Below are 18,736 nucleotides of genomic sequence, written 5' to 3'. Positions count from 1 at the left end.
TTTTTTTCTCGTTGTTGAAAGCAAATAAGTACTTTTTAATAATGAAGACTTTTCATATGTCCAATTAGACCTATGTCACCAATAATTAGAGTCCATTTCTATCAATTACCTATTTATTTAATCCATAGAGGGATTATCCTCTGTTTCCATCACCATGCACTTTCCAATCAACTCTGTTCCACTTCCACCCAATTAAAACAATACTATCCATTTTGTCATTATTTTGTTGTTGTTGTTGTTTTACTAATTTATAGGATGCAATCCAACATAAAACTAAAATTAAGTGGAGTATATTTTAATTTCGTTTCAAATTATTTTGGGAGTGATATGCATGGTAGATGTATAAGATATCTATTAGAAATGAAATCTAAGTTTGGAGTTTGTATTGCTTTATTTGTTCATCCATACATATACACACTACTCCAATAATATATTTCTAACGAGTAGTATTTTTTATTTTTTTATTTTGGATTCCTTGGTTGATTTAAAGAGGATTGATGTGGAGGGCATTGATTCGACGACAGTCAAATGAGCGTGCACCGCAAAGCAGCGGAATATCTCTTCTCACATAAACACACCAGTGGCTTATAAACAAAAACAAAAAACAAAAACAAAACCAAAACCCTCATTGCTACGTAAACGATCGCACCTTTATATTCTCCATCGTCCATCTCCACTCAGAATTTCCTCTATCCTCTCTCTCTCTCTCTACATGGACTGAGCCTCCACGTCAGGCGATACATACTCCTTCACACCGATGGCGGCGATGCGCTCCGACACTTCGGCCGTGGAAGACGGCCAGTGCTCGCGCACAGGATCTGAAGTTAGCGGTGGCGGTATAGGATTCATGCTGTTCGGAGTGAGAGTTTTGACGGAAGGATCGTTCAGGAAGAGTGTGAGCATGAACAATTTGGCTCAGTACGACCAGCTGCCGCAGGATTCCAGCCACGATGTCGCCGCCGGCTATGCTTCCGACGACGTCGTTCACCCCTCCGGAAGGAGCCGCGAGAGGAAAAGAGGTAATATTTTCGGGAAAAATTGGCGACTTGATTTGATTGCTGAATTGAGATTTGATTGTGGAATTTGTTTCAAAATTAGGGGTTCCGTGGAGTGAAGAGGAGCACAGGCTATTTCTATTGGGGCTGCAGAAGGTTGGGAAAGGAGATTGGAGAGGGATTTCCAGAAATTATGTGAAAACCAGAACGCCTACTCAAGTCGCAAGCCATGCGCAGAAGTACTTCCTCCGCCGCAACAACCACAACAGGCGGCGCCGGAGATCCAGCCTCTTTGACATTACTACTGATGCGGTATTTCTCCCACCTTTAATTCTTAATTAACCTTCATTTATTTATAATTTTTTATTTTTTATTTCGAGTATTTGCTATGTCCATTCACTATTACTCGTTTTCACCTTGCATAACACAGAATTTAGGTGTTCTACTATTACTCCACATAATTCAATTTCCATAGGGAATTGGGTACAAATAGGAAGTCCTCTCCTGGGTTTAATTATCAGAGAAATTGTCGGTATTCAGTTGTCATGAAATTAGTAGTTAGTAATTAGTTGTCACTTGCAATAAATTGTCTTAATTATGTGATTTCTTTTGCTTTCAACAGGTTGTGGGCTCTGCCATTGATGATGACCAAATGTATCAAGAAAATTCACCTCAGCCTCCACCACCAACACAACAAACCAAGAATCTTGAGAAATTTCCCCTGCCAAATTTTGGCATGGCCATCTCGGTGCCAATCACAACTGAACCTCCAATGGACAATCTGTCACTTGGTCAAGTCAATCAGCTCACCAATTCACCAAAGCCCATTAGGCCAATTCCCATTTTACCAGTCCCCCCATCATCGAAAATGGCCGGCCTCAATCTAAACAAGACAACAACAGCAGCCGCGAATCAGCCTCCTCCGTCTCTGTCACTAAACCTGTCCATGTCATCACAGGCGCCTCCGGCCAGTCAAGAGCGACACGCGTCCGCCTTCCAAGCAATGCCAGCTGCTGGCTTTAATGGGAGTGGTGGAGATAGCATGATAAGTGTTGCTTGATGGGAACCTATCTATGCCTGTGGTGGTGATGTATGTGCTGTAAAGTGGGGGTGTAATCTGCTTTCTACCATCCAAGAAAAGACAAGATATGGAATAGTAGAATGTTAGATTATTTAATTTGATGGATATATATAATTATATCTTATTGTACAGGGTTAGGAAGATTAATTATGAATGTAGAGGTCGTTTATGTTATTGTGTTGTTGTCTGTAGTTAAAATACTTGTTGAATGTTGTGGGGGTTGGTTTATTTAAGGTTTTATCAGCCTGTTTCCTATGTGTTTTCGTCGTTTTCTCTGAAAACAAAATTATTAAGTTTCTATCAAAGTTAGGGGTGACTTGCTTTTGTCACTTTGGTTTGACACACTAGTTCATTTGTATTTATTCCATTCCAGTCAGTCATTCACCAAATTTTTGGCGTAGTAAAACTCAATAATTGATGTAATTGTCGCAGGGGTGGATGATTTATCTCCCTAAGCCTCACCGGTCTTTATGATTGTGGTGGATTTGAACTTGGTAAACAATCAAAGTAAAACTAATTAATAAAAACAAGAAATACATAATCTATCAAGTCAATTACTCGAATTTGTGGTTGGATTTGTTGGAGAGCCTCTAAAATATAAACGGCTTAAATAACGTTTTCCAATAAGATACGACGCTTGACTTTTGTAGGTTGGGTTTAAACCTTAAGATCCTCGAAACTTAGTTGCAATTCTCCTAAAAGAAGAAAATAAGAGGAAGTTGCACTTCTGAATTTAATAATATAAATAGAATTGTTTTCTTAGATCATGGGGAACATTTATTATACTTGGTGTGGTATCCCACTCATGTTACACCACTAACTTTTTTCTTCGATTTCATATTTTATATTTTAGATTAAATTTAAAATTATAGTACTAGTATTAATTAAGATTCATTATATCTATATACTCCATCCGTGGTGTCCCAATAACTAATCTCCCTGTTAATTTGTATATCTAATTAAATTTTCATAACGAAAGTTGATTAGAGTTATTATAATAATGGTTTTATAGAAAATCTAGTTAAATTTAGTTGTGGGGAATAAATTACTGAATTAGATACGAAACATTGTGCATATTACTGATGAATTTGGTAATGGTAAATTTATATGCACTTGGTTGATTATGTAAAGTTTACTTTTCTCGTCTTAATGTTATTTTCGTAAGGGAAAAGTTTAGATTTCTTTTATTTTGATCAGGCTTAGGGAAAAAATAGCTTCGTATAATGGGATTCGGAAAAAAAAAATCAAGTGTGTTAGTGTAGTGATAGAGTCATTACTCGAATTCAAATTTACAAAATGGTAAAGAAAAAATAGCTTTGTACAATGGGATTCGAAATAGAAATAAAAATAAAAATAAAAATATAAGCGTGTTAGTCTACTGATTTAAATTCAGGTTAACGTGATCTTTAAATATTCGTTTATTTAATAATAAAAAAAGTTAAGAAAACGATGTCCCATAGATTTCACAAATTAGTTTGAAGAGGCCCACGTATTGGCCCAGTATTTCAGCCCAATTAGGCATTGGTTGTGGGTTCGGGCCAATAAAATTATCTACGAAGAAGAAAATGTACATCTATAAATGGGCGGACCCATTTGGAAGTTGGGAGGGGGGCTATAAAGTCCTCAATAAAAATATTTTTAAATTGTTTTAGTATAATTTTTTTTAATTTATTCAAATTTAATGTAAATTATTATATAAAACTCATTACAAATAATCTAAAACACCCAAAAATATAACTTTAGAACAAAATTTAGAAATCACAGTCCTATCGATATTTTTTTCTGCATCTATAGATTATATATATGCAAGAAGCAGTGGCAGCGCTGCCTAAAAGCTTTTATTGAGAAGGAGGAGGCAACGGGAGCAGAGGCGGCGTGTAGTTACGAGAGTTCTTCTGGTGAAACTTGTTAAAGAAAGCGGCGGCTTTCCCATCTGCGATGGCTTCACTCTTGTTTCTTGTGTGGAAGCTCTTTATGTAATCGGAAAAATGATGATCATGGTCATCCTCTATCACTCTCACTGATGAATTAGATCTCTTGCTTTTGCTGATTTTGTGGCCTAAGTTGATGGTTGCAAGAGTAAAGGACGAGAGTTTGATAATGTTGAACACCAACTCCATTGATTTCATGCAAACAGACTCATTTTGCCCACTCTTCTTGTATGCATGCTTCATTCTCAATCAACGACAATTTTCATGTTCAATTCGTTTCCAAATTTCATAATGTTATACCACTATGTGAAAGGGTCTTTTGTTATGATTGGATGGAATGTGAATGTTCTATTTAAATTTTAAATTAAATAAGAACACGTGGAATGAGAATGTTGAAAAATGAGAGAGGAAGAATCGATCTTTTTTCAAAGAATTGTATCTTAGCCAGATGAAGAATAGTTCGAAAAAAAAGTGGATGTTGTTTTCATGCAGAATCATTAATTATCCCCTTTTCTGAAACGTTTATGGAGTGTACTATTATTTTTCAAGTTTCAATATACATATGTGGGGATAGAATATAGGCGGGTGATCAAATACTAACTTTTTACAGTAATAACTAATAACTAAGAGCATCCTCATCCGTGCTATTGTCAAAGAGTATGGATATGGGTCCGGATCCACTTTTATTACTCCCTCCGTCCCTGAAAATTTGTCCCAACTTACCATTTCGGTCCGTCCCTGAAAATTTGTCCCACTTCAAACTTACTAAAAATGGACATATCTATTAACTCCTCCACATTATTGTTATTTGCATTTTTGGCCCTTTCCCACTTCAATCGGGTGAATGCATTTTGCATTCAACCCTTTCGTCTCCCTCATTACTCCACCGCTTCCTTCACTCTACACAACCACCCACTGCCTCTTTAATCAATGCACAACCACCCCACCGCCTCCTTCATCAATGCTACGCAACCACCTCCATTGCCTCCCTAATTTAAATCATCGACATTCATTCTGTGTTATAGCCCCGATTGAAAACCCTAATTTTCTCTCAACTTCGCCTCCGTCCTAATGTCTCATGGAAACCCTAATTTTGGTGAGGAGGGTGGAGATCCCGACTCCTGGGATGGGTTGTCGGCCGACGATCTGGACGACATCGTCGTCCCAGACACGCCAGAGCATCTGTGGCCTTCATACCCCCCCATTGTCGCCCCCTATCACACCGGTACCTTTACCGACACCGTTGTCCCCGAAACGGAACCGGAGAACCTCCCCCCACCTGAGATGTTTGTGTCCTATGGCTCTGAAAGCCCATACTACGGTCCACCTCCGCCCCAGCCACCCCCTATTACGATCCACCCCCCAGCCACCCCCTACTACGGTCCACCACCACCACCATCCAACTCTGACATCTTACCTCAAGCTTCCCCCATCGTGTATTCGGCTGTTGAGAGAGAAATATTTGCGATCTTGCTGCCTAAGTTTTTGGATCTAATCTAAGTATGTTGTCCCTCAATTTCATATATTTCGGCTAATGATTTGTTTTGGAGGCTGAGATGGGGTTGGAGGCAGGGGGCTTTTTTAGGGTTTGGAGGCTGATGGATTTGGGGTTTGGAGGCTGGGGGTTCAGATGGGGTCGGAGGCTGGGGGTTTGAGTTGATTTAGGGTTTCTAAAAATGGCTTTGGAGGCTTGCTGTTGTGGGTATTGATGGTTTTGGAGGCTGGGGTTTTGGATTGAATTATGGTTTCTGGTTGTGCTGTACACTGGAGGCTGTGGGGTTGGATGCCATGGTTGATGCATGATGCTACTGTTGTTGGTTGTGATTAATGGTTATGCTGCTTGTGTTGCTCATACTGAGGCTTTTGCATGTTTGCTGTGGCTGATGTGTTCTGTGTTATGATGCTTTATGGTTTGCTGATGCTTGTGTGGTCCCTATGATGATTTTGTTTGTGTTGATTGTTGCTGAGTTGTTCTTATTAATAAGCCACCCCTGTTCTATGGTTAGGAGGCTTATCTGTCCATGATTCACACATGCTATCTGAGGGCTAAAGCTTAAAAACCATACACATTCATGATATAAACACTTGCACATTACAAGTCACCCCTGTTATATGGTTAGGAGGTTGTAATGTGTGACATTTTGCCTTAGGAGCCACCCCTATACAGGTTTGGAGGCTGCCCTATGATGAAACTTTTCTGAGGGATTAGGATTTTAAAAGCCACCCCTGTATTGGTTTGGAGGCTTTACAAAATGACAAAAACAGTTGAATAGCATAAGCCACACCTAATTCTGAGGCTTACTCAACCAACTGACAAAAAATATGCTTCCTACATGATTAACTAGAAGCCCACAGCTGCTGTGACACCTGAGATGTCATAATTTGTACTCACATCATGCTCTGGCAGTTGGAGGTATGCCACAGCAGCCTTAACAACTCCTTCTTCAACCTCTAAAGCTTGTGGCAGTGTCCCCATCCTTGTTAGCCTCTCTTTATTCATGTGTGGGGTCTTGTATCCATTGCACCCTTGCACCTTAAGAATCTCAGTTAGACAACCTTGTAGAGTAAGGAAAACATTATTGAGTGTGTATGGGCTAAGTTCATCAAAGGAGCTATGCACATTCCTCAACAACTCATCCACTCCCTTAGCCACCTTATCATCTTGTAGAGATTGGATTGCTCTAAAATATCCCAAATCCAACACATTGCAATCTGGGGATTGTGGAGGTTGGCACCTGATGTGAAACTTGAACCCATCTGTGGATGCTACTGCTAGAAAGTCAGCATCATTGTGGTGTATATGAGGCTTGGCATTGTCTTGTTGTATGAAAATCTCCTTGCTCACATTATGTGGCCATTTTGCCTTGATTGCTGGTATGATCTACACATATACAATCTGTTACTATGTGAATGTATACTTAAGGAAAACAGAAAGTGTACCTTCTCAATTAGGCATGCTCTCATTACTTCCTTGTTAACTGATTGAATTGGCTTTGTCTCCATAGTGCCTCTTGGTCTGTTCTTGGACTTCCTCTTTGCTGGCTCCATAGTTGTGAATGGAAATATGCCTATTTTTCCATCAAAAATGACTTCTCCATTTTCTGCAAAATGTGGCCTACACACAGCACACATAAACATTACCTTTGTGATGAACCTCTTTGACTTACATGCTCTGTATGGCTCTGTTTCACCTGGCAGCAGGTAGTACCTTTCTGAAGTCTTAGTCATGTAAAACCATTTTTCATCTATGTGCACCACATTGTGCATTGGGTGATATTTTAGCATACCATTGGCTATGAGTGGTTGAATATGGCTTAGACTCCATCTAATTCTGGCCACTTTGTTTGAAGAGGTAAGTATAGGCTTAATGGCATTTGTGTGTGGCCTTAGGTGTTGTTTTTTCACAAACCTACCAACTGTGCTCTTGCTTACATTAAGTTTATAAGCAAGCTTACGAATGTTAGATCTCTCAAGAACTGACAGCTCTCTTACCTTTGCAGCATCAAGCTGGAATTTGTCTTTGTGCTCATATCCCTTAACTCTGCCTCTTATGTTGACAGGTACTCCACTCTGAATTTGGAGTTTTGCTTCTGCCCAAATTCTCTGGGCTGTCTTCCTGCTAACACCAAACTGTGTTGCTGCCTTTTGAATAGCTCCATGTGGTACTACTCCTGCCTTGCTCCATTGCAGCAGTGTCTGAGCTAGCAGATTTTTTTTGCTGGTTGGTATTATACGAGAGTCTCTTCCAGCAGGCTCCTCCTCCATAGCCCAGTGATGAAAATTTTCTGAGGGCACTAGTTCAAAAATTGTGAAATTGTAGTTAGATGTACTCCTATTATAGCTATGTGTAGCTTGAAATTCCCTCCAATATTGTGTGTTGTAAATTGTGTTCCCTCCATTAGTTTCAATTGATTTTCCCTCTTTGGAGTAGGTAGTTGAGGTATGGCCTCTCAACATGTATGGAATAGGGTGCTAGCCCTATAATTTGGAAATACAGATACATGGTTGAATGTATGTGAGCCATATTTGTGTGTTTTTGAAGAATTTTCACTTCACTGGATGCTTACACATTTGCAGGGTGATATCCCCAAAAATTTCATTGTTAATCACATTACTTATTTAACCACAGTAATTTTCGTATTAAGCCTTTTAATCACATTAATTTTGTAATCACCACATTAATTTATCACAATACTTATGTAATTACAGTTTTAATCACAACATTAATTAATCACAACATTAAGTAATCACAATTTCATTTCGCATTACTTCTACGCAATCACAGATTTTTTAAGCACATTACTTTTGTAAGCACACAATTAATTAATCACATTAATTATTTAACCAAGTTAATTTCGCATTAATCATTTCATAACAATAATTAGTTAAACACAATAATTATTTAATCACCCCTCATGTAAATAACAATAAAAGAAATACATCCATGTGGGACCCAAACTCCACTACACTCCTTCATTTAATACAAAGTCAAATAACTCCTTAAAACCCGTGCCCGGTCAAACCGGGACGAATTTTGGGGGACGGAGGGAGTACTTTTTTACTCTCTGCTCTTAGGCAAGAGCACAACACCCATATTCATGCTCTTCCGCAAGGACATGCTCAAGGGTCCCACCATTCAATTATTCAATTTAAATAAAAACATTTTCACAATATTAAAATGCATTAAAAATACTCAAAATACTATTACTAAAAAATTTAAAATTACATAATTAAAATCCTAAAAATTAAAATTTCATAATTAAAGTCTTAAAAATTAAAATTTACATAATTTAAATCCTAAAAATTAAAAGTTACATAATTAAATTCATAAAATAAAAAAACTCACTACTCGTGGTCGAATTTCGCCCAAATGGATGATGAATGTGTGTATTTATAGATGATTTTGGGATTAAAACTTTTTTAAAAAATTTCAAAAAACGGTAATAAAACGGCTATATTTTTGGGAATTCGAAAATATAAAATTTTAATTTTTAGTATTATTTTTGTTTTTTTTAAAAGAAAAGAAATGCCAACGGTCAATAGAAACGCGACACGTCGCCCTGCTCAGCGGTACGGACGTGCTCGATGCATCGAGCAGCACCGTGCCAGCGGCAATAGCACAACAACGGACATGGGGTTGCCGCGCTAGCGGCACGGACGCCGTCCTTGCGGGAGAGCACCGCCGCGGATGCTCTAAATATCAATTTTGTATGTTAAAAATATCAACACAAAGACATAAATTTATCAATCTTTTTGTGTTGATAAACTTATGTCTTTGTGTTGATATTTAAATTTACATGTTGTATTGATATAATTATATCGTTTTGATAATTTTAATACACAGAATTGAAAGTTATTAGTTATTACTGTAAATTAGTTAGCATACTAACGCAACCCACAGAATATATCCTCAACTCCTAGTCAGTCCAATAATATTTGAAATTGTAATAATATACATTATTTGTCTATAAGCAATAGTCTCATTTATAAACAACAAGTTTTAATAAGAAATTAGCAAAGTAAAAGAGGAGAAGAAAAAAATGGACAAGATAAGAGATAGAATGAGAAAAGGTGGATAAAGTATGAGATGAAAATTTTCATTTTTAGAAATGAGATTATTTTTTGTGGACATCTCAAAATAGCAAAATGAGACTATTTTTCGTGGACGAGATAGTAGGATGTTTCAACCTTTTCAATTCTCTCATCTATGTACAAAAATATTTTCATTAAAATAAGAAATAGAAAATAAAAGAAAAATATCAAAATATTAAGAGGGAACATTTATTTTTGTTCGTGAACTTTATCAAGATATTAATTTTGGTCCGTAACATTTGACAATATCTTCTGAGGTCCATGAACTTCAATTTATTATCATTTGAGATACTTTTTCACTATTTCAAACTTTTTTGGGAGAAAATAATCTCAAGCCCATGAAGGTTATTTCAGTTTATTTACCCTTTCTTCTTCAATAAAATATTGAGAGAATGTTTTTTTTTGTCCACGAACTTTGCCAAAAATATCATTTTTGGTCGGAGCTTTAATTCCTTGAGAAAGTGGGATTTCTCCCGTGAAATTGTTCTCGAAGAGATCAAGGGAGTTTAACGAGATGATGTTTCGATGATCTGTGGGATTCCACCGCAAAATTTGTAGTTATTCAGGTTTAAAACAACGAGATTTAGAAGTTTTAAAATTGAATCTGGAATCGAGCCAAGATTGTTTTCTCAAGATTCATCCTATTTAACTCAAATCCAATTACTCGTTAAAGAACTGCGAATTTTTCTAGATAGAGAATTGTGATAAACAGTTAAGTATTTAAACTTTGTAGCAAAGCTCCATGAATTAGCAAGAGAGGAAGTGCAATTATTGTGTTGAAGAGTGAGAGAGGATGAGAGAAAGACTCATTGGGATCGAACCTGATAAGGAATTATAGCTCAGACCAAAAATGTTATTTTCACAAAGTTTGCGGACCAAAAAGATGTTCTTTTAATATTTTATGAAGAGAGAAAATACACAAAATTGCCTAAATTTTTGGCCTTGAAGGTATTTTCATTCAAAAAAGGTTTGAAATGATGAAAAAATAGCTTAAATGATATTAAATCGACATGATCCTAACAAGATATTTTTAGATATTATGCATCAAAATTAATACATTGACAAAGTTCGCGTACAAAAGATAATGTTCATTTTTCCATCCATATACAAAACAATATACTTTGGTAATATTAAAATAAAGTTATTTCTTTAAATAAAGAACAAAGAGAAGACGAAAAAAATATAATCCGTATAGTATATTTAATAGATAACGTCGTTTGAATATTACCAAAATACAATATGTTATGCATAAAAGATAAAAAAAAAAAAATTATATATTAATATTTTGATTTCAAACGAAATTGATCAAACTTTAATCAAAATTTATAATTTAAATATCATTAATTTTTTTATGAGGAAAATAAGAACTCCATAGTCCTTATTGGGTTATTGGCTTATTGCCATTGCAACCGCGATTAATTGATATAGCGAATAGGGGTCGAAGTAGAATAAGTTGAAATAATTGGGATGATTATAGTATTTTGATAAATTCGAAAGAGATCTAAGAAGGCCAAGATTTCTAGTTTCAACACAGGAGGAGGAGAAAACACAGAGGCGAAAATGCTCTACTCCGCCAAACCGCCATTGCTACTTCCTCTATTCTTCTTCCTAACTTCGTTTCTCTCAGGGAATCTTACGCTTGCTTATAATTTGTAAGTCTCCATCACTTTTTCCTTTTTATTCTCTTTGTTATCTGTATGTAAAATTTGGACTTTTTGAGGAGCTGCAATTCGAATTTTGTTTGCAAGATGTGATTTAATTGATAATTTTTGCTGAAATCGCAGAGAATCAATAGAAATGAAAGGGAGAACCCTGATGGGTATTAAGGAGACGCCAAATGGTGGAAATGTCACCTTTGATTGCTCTCCTTCGGGCCCTTGCATACCATGCCTTCGCTCTGAAAAGGTCTCTATCACTCTGAGAATCATAATAGGATTGGTTTTGCTCGTCTTGATTTGATGATTGTTTTTCTGGAAAATCAATGCATAAATTAGGGTATAAGTTCAAAACTGATCACATCATTTAGATTACCTTGCTATTCTGGAGTCGGAAGCTTAATATATGATGTCTATTAAGTTTGTTAAGATTGTAGATGGAACTTCATTGGATGGATGCTATTTGGAATTATATTAATTAAGATTAGTCCTAGCAAATTAGCCTTGCAGCTCTGGTGACCGTATGTTGTGTGCAATATTGCACCCTTGATCATGTCACATTTTACAGGACGACTCTTGTTGCAGTTCATCTTCTAAGAGCAGTGTTAGTTCTATTGCTGGTTTATTTCTTGACTGTCACAGGATTCAGTTTGTCATTCTGTATGAGCTAAATATATAGTATCCTCATTTTCTCTTAATGTCTTTGACGGAATGCATTTGGGTTGTTCGCCTCTAATTTAAAACCATAAGCTATTTGTGGAGTTTGATAAACTTTAGTGCAAGGCATAGAACCCACAGCAGGAGATCAAAATCCACAACCTTTTCCTCTTAGTAAATATAGCAATGACACCATTTCAACCTTACGGTTATGTATTTGTTACTATGTTTGAGAATGCTAGCTAGTTATGGAACACAACATATTTGGGACGATATGCTAAAACGTCACAATATATATTTAACCTGCTGTATTTTTCTTTTCTCCTCATAATATGTTTTTTTGAATTCTCAAGAGCCGACACCCTGATATATTTTTATTGTTTCTTAGAGTGATGAAAAATATCATTGTGGTGAAACTGGATATCGCATTCGTCTGAAATGTGTACCCTCTGGAATTGGGTCCAAAGACTCAAAAGGTACAAAACAACATAAGGAAAGATCTACTCTTGAGTTTATGGAGTTGGGTGTTAATCAGCATGATGGAGACATGAGTATTTCTTCAACGAGGCAAAGAAGATTACACAGTGATTCCTCCAACGCTGGACCACGCTCTTATGTCACTTACAGGAGCTGTATACCTGCTGTAAACGAAGAAAAATTGTCAGTACTAGGTTTTGAGGTAAACTACTCCCCTTTTTAAATGCTTTTTGTACATCTATTCTTGTCAAAGGATAGCTTTTGATATAGAAAGAACTTGAGATTGAAACGTTTGGTGTCATACATTGGCCTTCTTTTTCCCTAGAAGTTATTCTCCTCGCATGAATATAACCTGTATTGTCTATTTTGATTAATCAGCTTCTTGCTTATGTATATGCTTTGTAATGTAAATTCCACCCCGCAGGCCCTTATGTTGGCTTTGCTCGTAAGCAGTGGCTCATTCATTTACTTCAGGCGGAAACGTGCTGCTGCGCCTGGTGGCGTGCCAATGAGGCTTCCTACTAGTTCTAGGTTTTAAGTCCAATCTACGATTACATCATATAGAAACTTTTTTTGCTTTCCAATGAAGACTTTTGTAAGTTATGGCCAATATTCGCAGTGGTTTATTTTGCTGTATTGCCTATTTTGTCTTGTATCAAGAATTTCTGTAATTATTATTCTTTCTTCTATTGATTGATTGCCTCTTTTTTCTACCCGTACATTTTGTTGGAGTTGAAACTTCCAATATGGTCGAACTCTCACTCTTACAGGCCATTTTGTGCCTCAAATTTGACTCATTGCATAAAATTTGAAAATGGTATACTTATTCTTGGAAACATTTACCTAAAGGCTAAAATCGACATGTATCTGAACGTTTATCAAATCTTCATTCTGTCTGATCCAACATGATTTACTAATTTCTATCCAGTCAGAAATTATGTCTTAAGAAATGAGATACATACTATATACTAATAATAAATAGCTAATGTGAACTATAATCAAATATTTATATAAAAATGAGTAAGTAAGAAAAAAGCTCATATATGAGATAACCAAGGAGCATCAAGTGAAATGGCATCCCTCATCTAAGATAAGATAAAAAAAAATTGATAACACCAGTAAATGTGAGCATTGTTTATGAAAAACTGCTTCCTATGTGTAAATTACAGAAGATGATATTAGAGGCCACAAATTCTTTTTTTTTTCTTTTTCACTGGGGATAACCGGATAACATATACAAAGGAAAAAAAGAGAGAAGGTAATTTCATCTCCATCCCTGCAGGTACTAACTCTGCATCGAGTATCTTGAGCACATAACCAAAGTAGGGTGTAGAGCACACTCCAAACAAAAGAATGGTGTAGAAGAAAATAATTCTCAAATAACAATACTCTTTTCTTACGACACATCTACAGTAACATAGTTGCAGGCATGCACTAAGGGTAGTTGCTGAGTTCACAAAAAATAATCTGGAGTCTTGCGCGTTGTGTCGGGTTCAATCTGCCGGGGAGCCGGATCAAACTGAAGGAAGTTCTGCTCCATGTTCTCCCCAATTTCAAGAATTGCAGCCATATTCCCACAACGGTAACAATAGTTTGGGGCACTAAAAACGGTCACCACATTCTTGTCCTACAAATGCAGCAGTGTATAACTATGGCTTGTTCCGATTGCGCCAACGGTGAGTTAAAGTATTTGAGATTCCAGACAAACCTGACACCAATTAAAACCCTCCATCACAAGCTGATGTGCCCTTGAGATTAGAGTGAGGCCGTTGGTATGGTTGAACTGAGAAGCTATATCCTGTCCAAAGGTGTAGCCGGCCCCACGGGGTGATATGCCCCAACCGCAACGGTCGTCCGGATCAGACCACAAGAGATCACACATTGGTCCTTCGTGTGGGACCTAACAGTCCAGGAAACAGATCATGAAATGGAGTTGATACAAAATATAAAGTAGCATCACTAGAAATAGTTGCTAGGAAATCAAATTGAATTCATGGACAGGATTATTGTTTGTACCTCCTGTATGCGATCTAAAGCTCGGATATTGTCTAAGGTGTCGAGTGATGGAGAGAGACCCCCATGCAAACAGAAGATCTACAATAACATAGTGCTGGGTATCAGATGTTGAAAGTGTAATATATTCAAAGTGAAAAATAATTGTTTATCATGCAAACCTGACTCTCAATAAGAGCTGTCAAGGGCAAATAATCAAAAAGGTCAGTGAAAAACTTCCACACGTTGGCATTGCCATACTTCCTCAAGCATTCATCATAGAACCCGTACCTGGCATGAAAATGAGTCTTATCAACAATTTTGCATGCAAGGCATCTAGCACTGATGCATGAGTATGGCAAGCAACCTTCTCAATTTAGTGCTAACAAAATGAAGTGTTCACAAGCCCTCAAAAATTAAAACTGTTATGTCCTTACCTACAGACTTTTATTAACAAATATATACAAAACAATCGATATACAATATATTTCAACTATACTGTATATTCATGAAACTGAATTTCAAATACTGTATATTCATGAAACTGAATTTCAATGGAACATCAGACATGCACTTGTACAAACTTAATTCTCAACAAGTTCCCAAAGTCAAAGTAGATTCCTCAACTAAATAGTCATAATACAATCTTGCCTGTGATACGGAGTAGAAACAAATTTCAGTTGGAATTGGTGATCAAATTTCAATTTGTCATTAAGTTGAAGATAGAAATAGATCAAATTAACCATACCATAGCTACAAATGGTGTGCCATGATGCAGGTGGCAAGGGGCGATACCATTTCCTATACATGGCATAAACCCTTACAGATGTCAGCATCTAGGCATGCCTTTTGAACATTTTCTTGTTCTTTTCTTTAATAGAGTTCATACCACAGACAATAAAAGCGATACTGCATGTAGTGGATATAAGAGGGAATCTGAAGTATCAATCATATGCATCTGACGGTGCACCCTACTCATCCCATGATCCCACTAGGTTTGGTCATTTCAAGACCTAATTTCTTGCAAAGAAAGCTTTCATCATTTCCCCGTCAACATTTTCCTCAAATTGGCGTTGATTTCCCCTTTCATTAGTTTATTTACTTCCCTATTCCTTCTTTTATTTTCTTACAAATTGCTGTTGTGTTAGGAGTTTCCTATTTTACTTCCATTTTCATCTTTAGGGAGGGTGGGGTGGGTACTGCGTTTCGTAATCGTTGCTGATAACTACATTGATCCTGAAATATTCTCATAATTTACGAGTTACGGCTGAAATTTTTAAGAATTGTGCACTACTCCATTTTTTTAAACCAACACGACCAAGGCCCTTAACTTGTTTTTTGGGGGGGGGGGGGCATTGTCCTACCTTTGTAATATCTGTGGACAGCGAACATCATGGGATGAATTTAACAATGAAAGGACACAATTTTGCATCTCAGATATGTCAAGCTCCAGGTCATCTTTAGAGCTTGAGCATTTAACACAATGAAACCAAACAAGAGAAGGCAGAGACTTACACTTGAGTGATCTGTCGACTTTCATGATTGCCCCTCAGAATTGTGATTCTATCTCTGTAACGGACTTTCAGAGCCACTAGAAGTGTGACAGTTTCAACTGAGTAGTATCCGCGATCTGCATTCAATGAATACTTTCTTAGTGGAATTTGATGATACATCAAGTAACCCAATCTCAGTATGGCATAAAATTTACAATAAATAGAAGAAATTAATCTAATATGACAATCAACGGAAGATAATCCAAATGCAAATAGCAATTTACTAAATGAGAATATTGGAAAAGATAGAGACATTATGCCGAATCTTTTGCAATGAGTTGACGTCGCAGTGACACGCAACGAGTCCCAATTTTATTTTTGGCATCACAAAAGAACAGTGGAACATATATCACTAAGACACATAAATACTAGATAAAGCTAATAACTTCTTTTTTATTTGTTTTGCAATACTAACGACAAAAAAGTTGGATGAAAAGAAAAGTCGAGTGTGAATGCAACAGATTTCAAACCAAAATTTCCTCAATGATATAACATTCCCACTGACCACTAGCCTCGTTCCTTCAGCATTTCAACATTAGCGGTTAGCAGCTGCTGAAACAGTCAACCAATGCAATTGGCTCCAATAAATCACCCCATACTATTCTGTTGCACATCTAGAGTAGCTTGGGACCAATTAAAAAACAGATATTAACCACTAATTTTGTTTTGTCAAAGATATCAAGCTCACCAACAATGCAGGAAGCTTGACAATTAATCTTCAAACTCAGAGGAAGACAAAACAATTCGTAATTAATAAGAATACAAACTAAGCTCATTCGCCTTATCCGATGGACCGATTAGACATTCTGAAAATAAGGAACTTCCTTGGGCATCCTTCTTCTCTCATTTTCTAAACCAAGCAATGTACCCTTCTAAACTTAGGTGCCACCATGTTATTTCTAGAAACAGATAAAACAACTCCACATCAAATTTCTTCAGTTCACAAAATCACCCATTTATCCTCCATGGCCACTAAAAACAACCTTTGTCAGAAGCAAATCGACGAATCCAAGTCACAAACAAGGAGTACCTTTTAAAACACCAAACATTCAAATCATATACATACATTATACATACCAACACAGATCAGAAAATATCTTTCTAATTAATCTAGCGGAGAATCGAAGGAGAAAGGTAAAATACTCACCAACATAATCTCCCATGAAGAGGTAATTTGTATCTGGAGCATTGCCTCCAATCCGGAAAAGTTCGATCAGATCGTAGAACTGGCCGTGGATATCACCGCACACAGTAACGGGGCATTTCACCGGCTGCACATTCCATTCCTCAACCAAAATCGCCCGCGCCTGATCGCACAAAATCTTCACCTCCGCCTCCGACAGCGGCTTGCACTCCATCAATTGCTCTATCTGCCTATCCAAATCCCCATGCCCAGGCATCTTTCTCTATAGAAAAACAGAAATTCAGCTACTTGAATGCTCCGCACCTCTGATCTGGAATTTGAATCGGAGATTCAAATCCGAATTACAGAAAGTAAAACTCTGTGAGCCGCGGGATCACCTGAGATCTCGATTTTGAACAACTTTTCAGCAAGATACCAGAAATCGGAATTTTTTCATGATTTTTTATTTCTGATATTTATTTCCATTTTCCCGAGAACCTAAATTACAAAAATGATTGGGAAAGTATGTTTTTAAAACATTTATCGAAAACAAATTATTATAGATATAAATAATGTGTGTGTGTGTGTGTGTAATTTGTTTTATTGTTGTTGTTGGTGTGTGTGCATGTGTGGAGTTGGAACTTGGATACAAAGGCGGAAATGTGGAATGTAAAATGCAACTCAAATGAACTCCAAATGGTACTATTAAAATGCAGGTGACTTTATTAATTTAATTTTAAATCTGTTTTTGACCAATTTATTCAGTATTTTTTAAAACACTTAAAAAAGAAAGGTGTCTTTATTCAATTTAAGTGGTAGAAGATTCATAAAAAACGTTGTTAAAGTGATGAGAAGGAAAACAAAATATTAACAAAACTGTATAAATGCAGTGATGTGAGAAATGCCAAATAAAAGTACTAGAGCATGCACAACGGTGGACGCCGGCCCCGTGTCCGTCCGTGCCAACGGCAAGGACGAGGCTCGCCGCCGCTGCGCTCGTGCCAGTGAGCAGGCGATGTGGCGGCACTATGCCGTTGCCTTTGAATATATATATTTTTATTTAAAATTCGTTATTTAATTTTAAATAATGATAAAAAATAAAAAAAATATTTTCCAAATCCCAAAAATATGACCGTTTTTGCCCATTTTTCTGATTTATTTTTATTTTTTTTTATTTTTTCCCCAAAATCATCTATAAATACACACACTCATCATCCATTTATCACATCAAATCATCTCTCATTCATCTCTCATTCATAATTCTCATACAAACTATCAACACATTCATCCCTCACTCAAAACCTCAAACACATACGACGGTTGGCCAGAGGATCGAGACAAGGCACACAATGCGCGATACCCGAACCCACATTCAGCTACAAGAAGACCTAATCATACACATGTGGGCGAAATTCGGCAACGAGTAGTGGTTTTTTTTAATTTTTAGTATTTTAATTATGTAATTTTAAATTTTTAGGATTTTAATTATGTCGTTTTTATTTTATTTGTCATTTGTAATATTATTTAGGTTTTTTTTAATGAATTTTAGTATTATGGAAATGTTTTTGTTTAATTGAATTTTAAATTAATTGTGTGCGTCCTTGCGGAAGAGCAAAACTGTAGGTGTTGTGCTCTTGCCAGAGAGCAGACAGAAAAAGTGGGCCCAGACCCACAACCGTG

General features: G+C 36.7%; 4 protein-coding genes across 4 annotated transcripts; 2 read left to right on the top strand and 2 right to left on the bottom strand.

The window, feature by feature from the left end:
- Positions 1–619: 619 nt before the first annotated feature.
- LOC121799140 (transcription factor MYB1R1-like) lies at positions 620–2,418 on the top strand. The gene is made up of 3 exons (XM_042198480.1): positions 620–1,019; positions 1,099–1,307; positions 1,618–2,418. Exons 1-3 carry the CDS (start codon positions 758–760, stop codon positions 2,053–2,055), a joined length of 909 nt encoding a protein of 302 aa, XP_042054414.1. The 5' UTR covers positions 620–757; the 3' UTR covers positions 2,056–2,418.
- A 3,930-nt stretch (positions 2,419–6,348) lies between these two features.
- Positions 6,349–7,772, bottom strand: LOC121800556. Its single transcript, XM_042200108.1, has 3 exons — positions 7,216–7,772; positions 6,948–7,122; positions 6,349–6,888 (listed from the first exon to the last, which is right to left on the bottom strand). Exons 1-3 carry the CDS (start codon positions 7,770–7,772, stop codon positions 6,349–6,351), a joined length of 1,272 nt encoding a protein of 423 aa, XP_042056042.1.
- Positions 7,773–11,091: 3,319 nt separating this feature from the next.
- On the top strand, positions 11,092–13,077 carry LOC121798783. The gene is made up of 4 exons (XM_042197962.1): positions 11,092–11,251; positions 11,384–11,504; positions 12,300–12,590; positions 12,813–13,077. Exons 1-4 carry the CDS (start codon positions 11,160–11,162, stop codon positions 12,924–12,926), a joined length of 618 nt encoding a protein of 205 aa, XP_042053896.1. The 5' UTR covers positions 11,092–11,159; the 3' UTR covers positions 12,927–13,077.
- A 489-nt stretch (positions 13,078–13,566) lies between these two features.
- LOC121798156 (serine/threonine-protein phosphatase PP2A-2 catalytic subunit) lies at positions 13,567–17,714 on the bottom strand. The gene is made up of 7 exons (XM_042197018.1): positions 17,455–17,714; positions 17,081–17,339; positions 15,896–16,010; positions 14,563–14,671; positions 14,405–14,482; positions 14,097–14,288; positions 13,567–14,015 (listed from the first exon to the last, which is right to left on the bottom strand). The coding sequence occupies exons 2-7, from the start codon at positions 17,331–17,333 to the stop codon at positions 13,842–13,844; spliced, it is 921 nt and encodes a 306-aa protein (XP_042052952.1). The 5' UTR covers positions 17,334–17,339; positions 17,455–17,714; the 3' UTR covers positions 13,567–13,841.
- Between the last annotated feature and the right edge of the window lie 1,022 nt (positions 17,715–18,736).

This window comes from Salvia splendens, chromosome 4 (genome assembly GCF_004379255.2).
Source record: "Salvia splendens isolate huo1 chromosome 4, SspV2, whole genome shotgun sequence".
Taxonomy (NCBI): Eukaryota; Viridiplantae; Streptophyta; class Magnoliopsida; order Lamiales; family Lamiaceae; genus Salvia; species Salvia splendens.
This window is presented reverse-complemented; position numbering and strand designations above follow the sequence as displayed.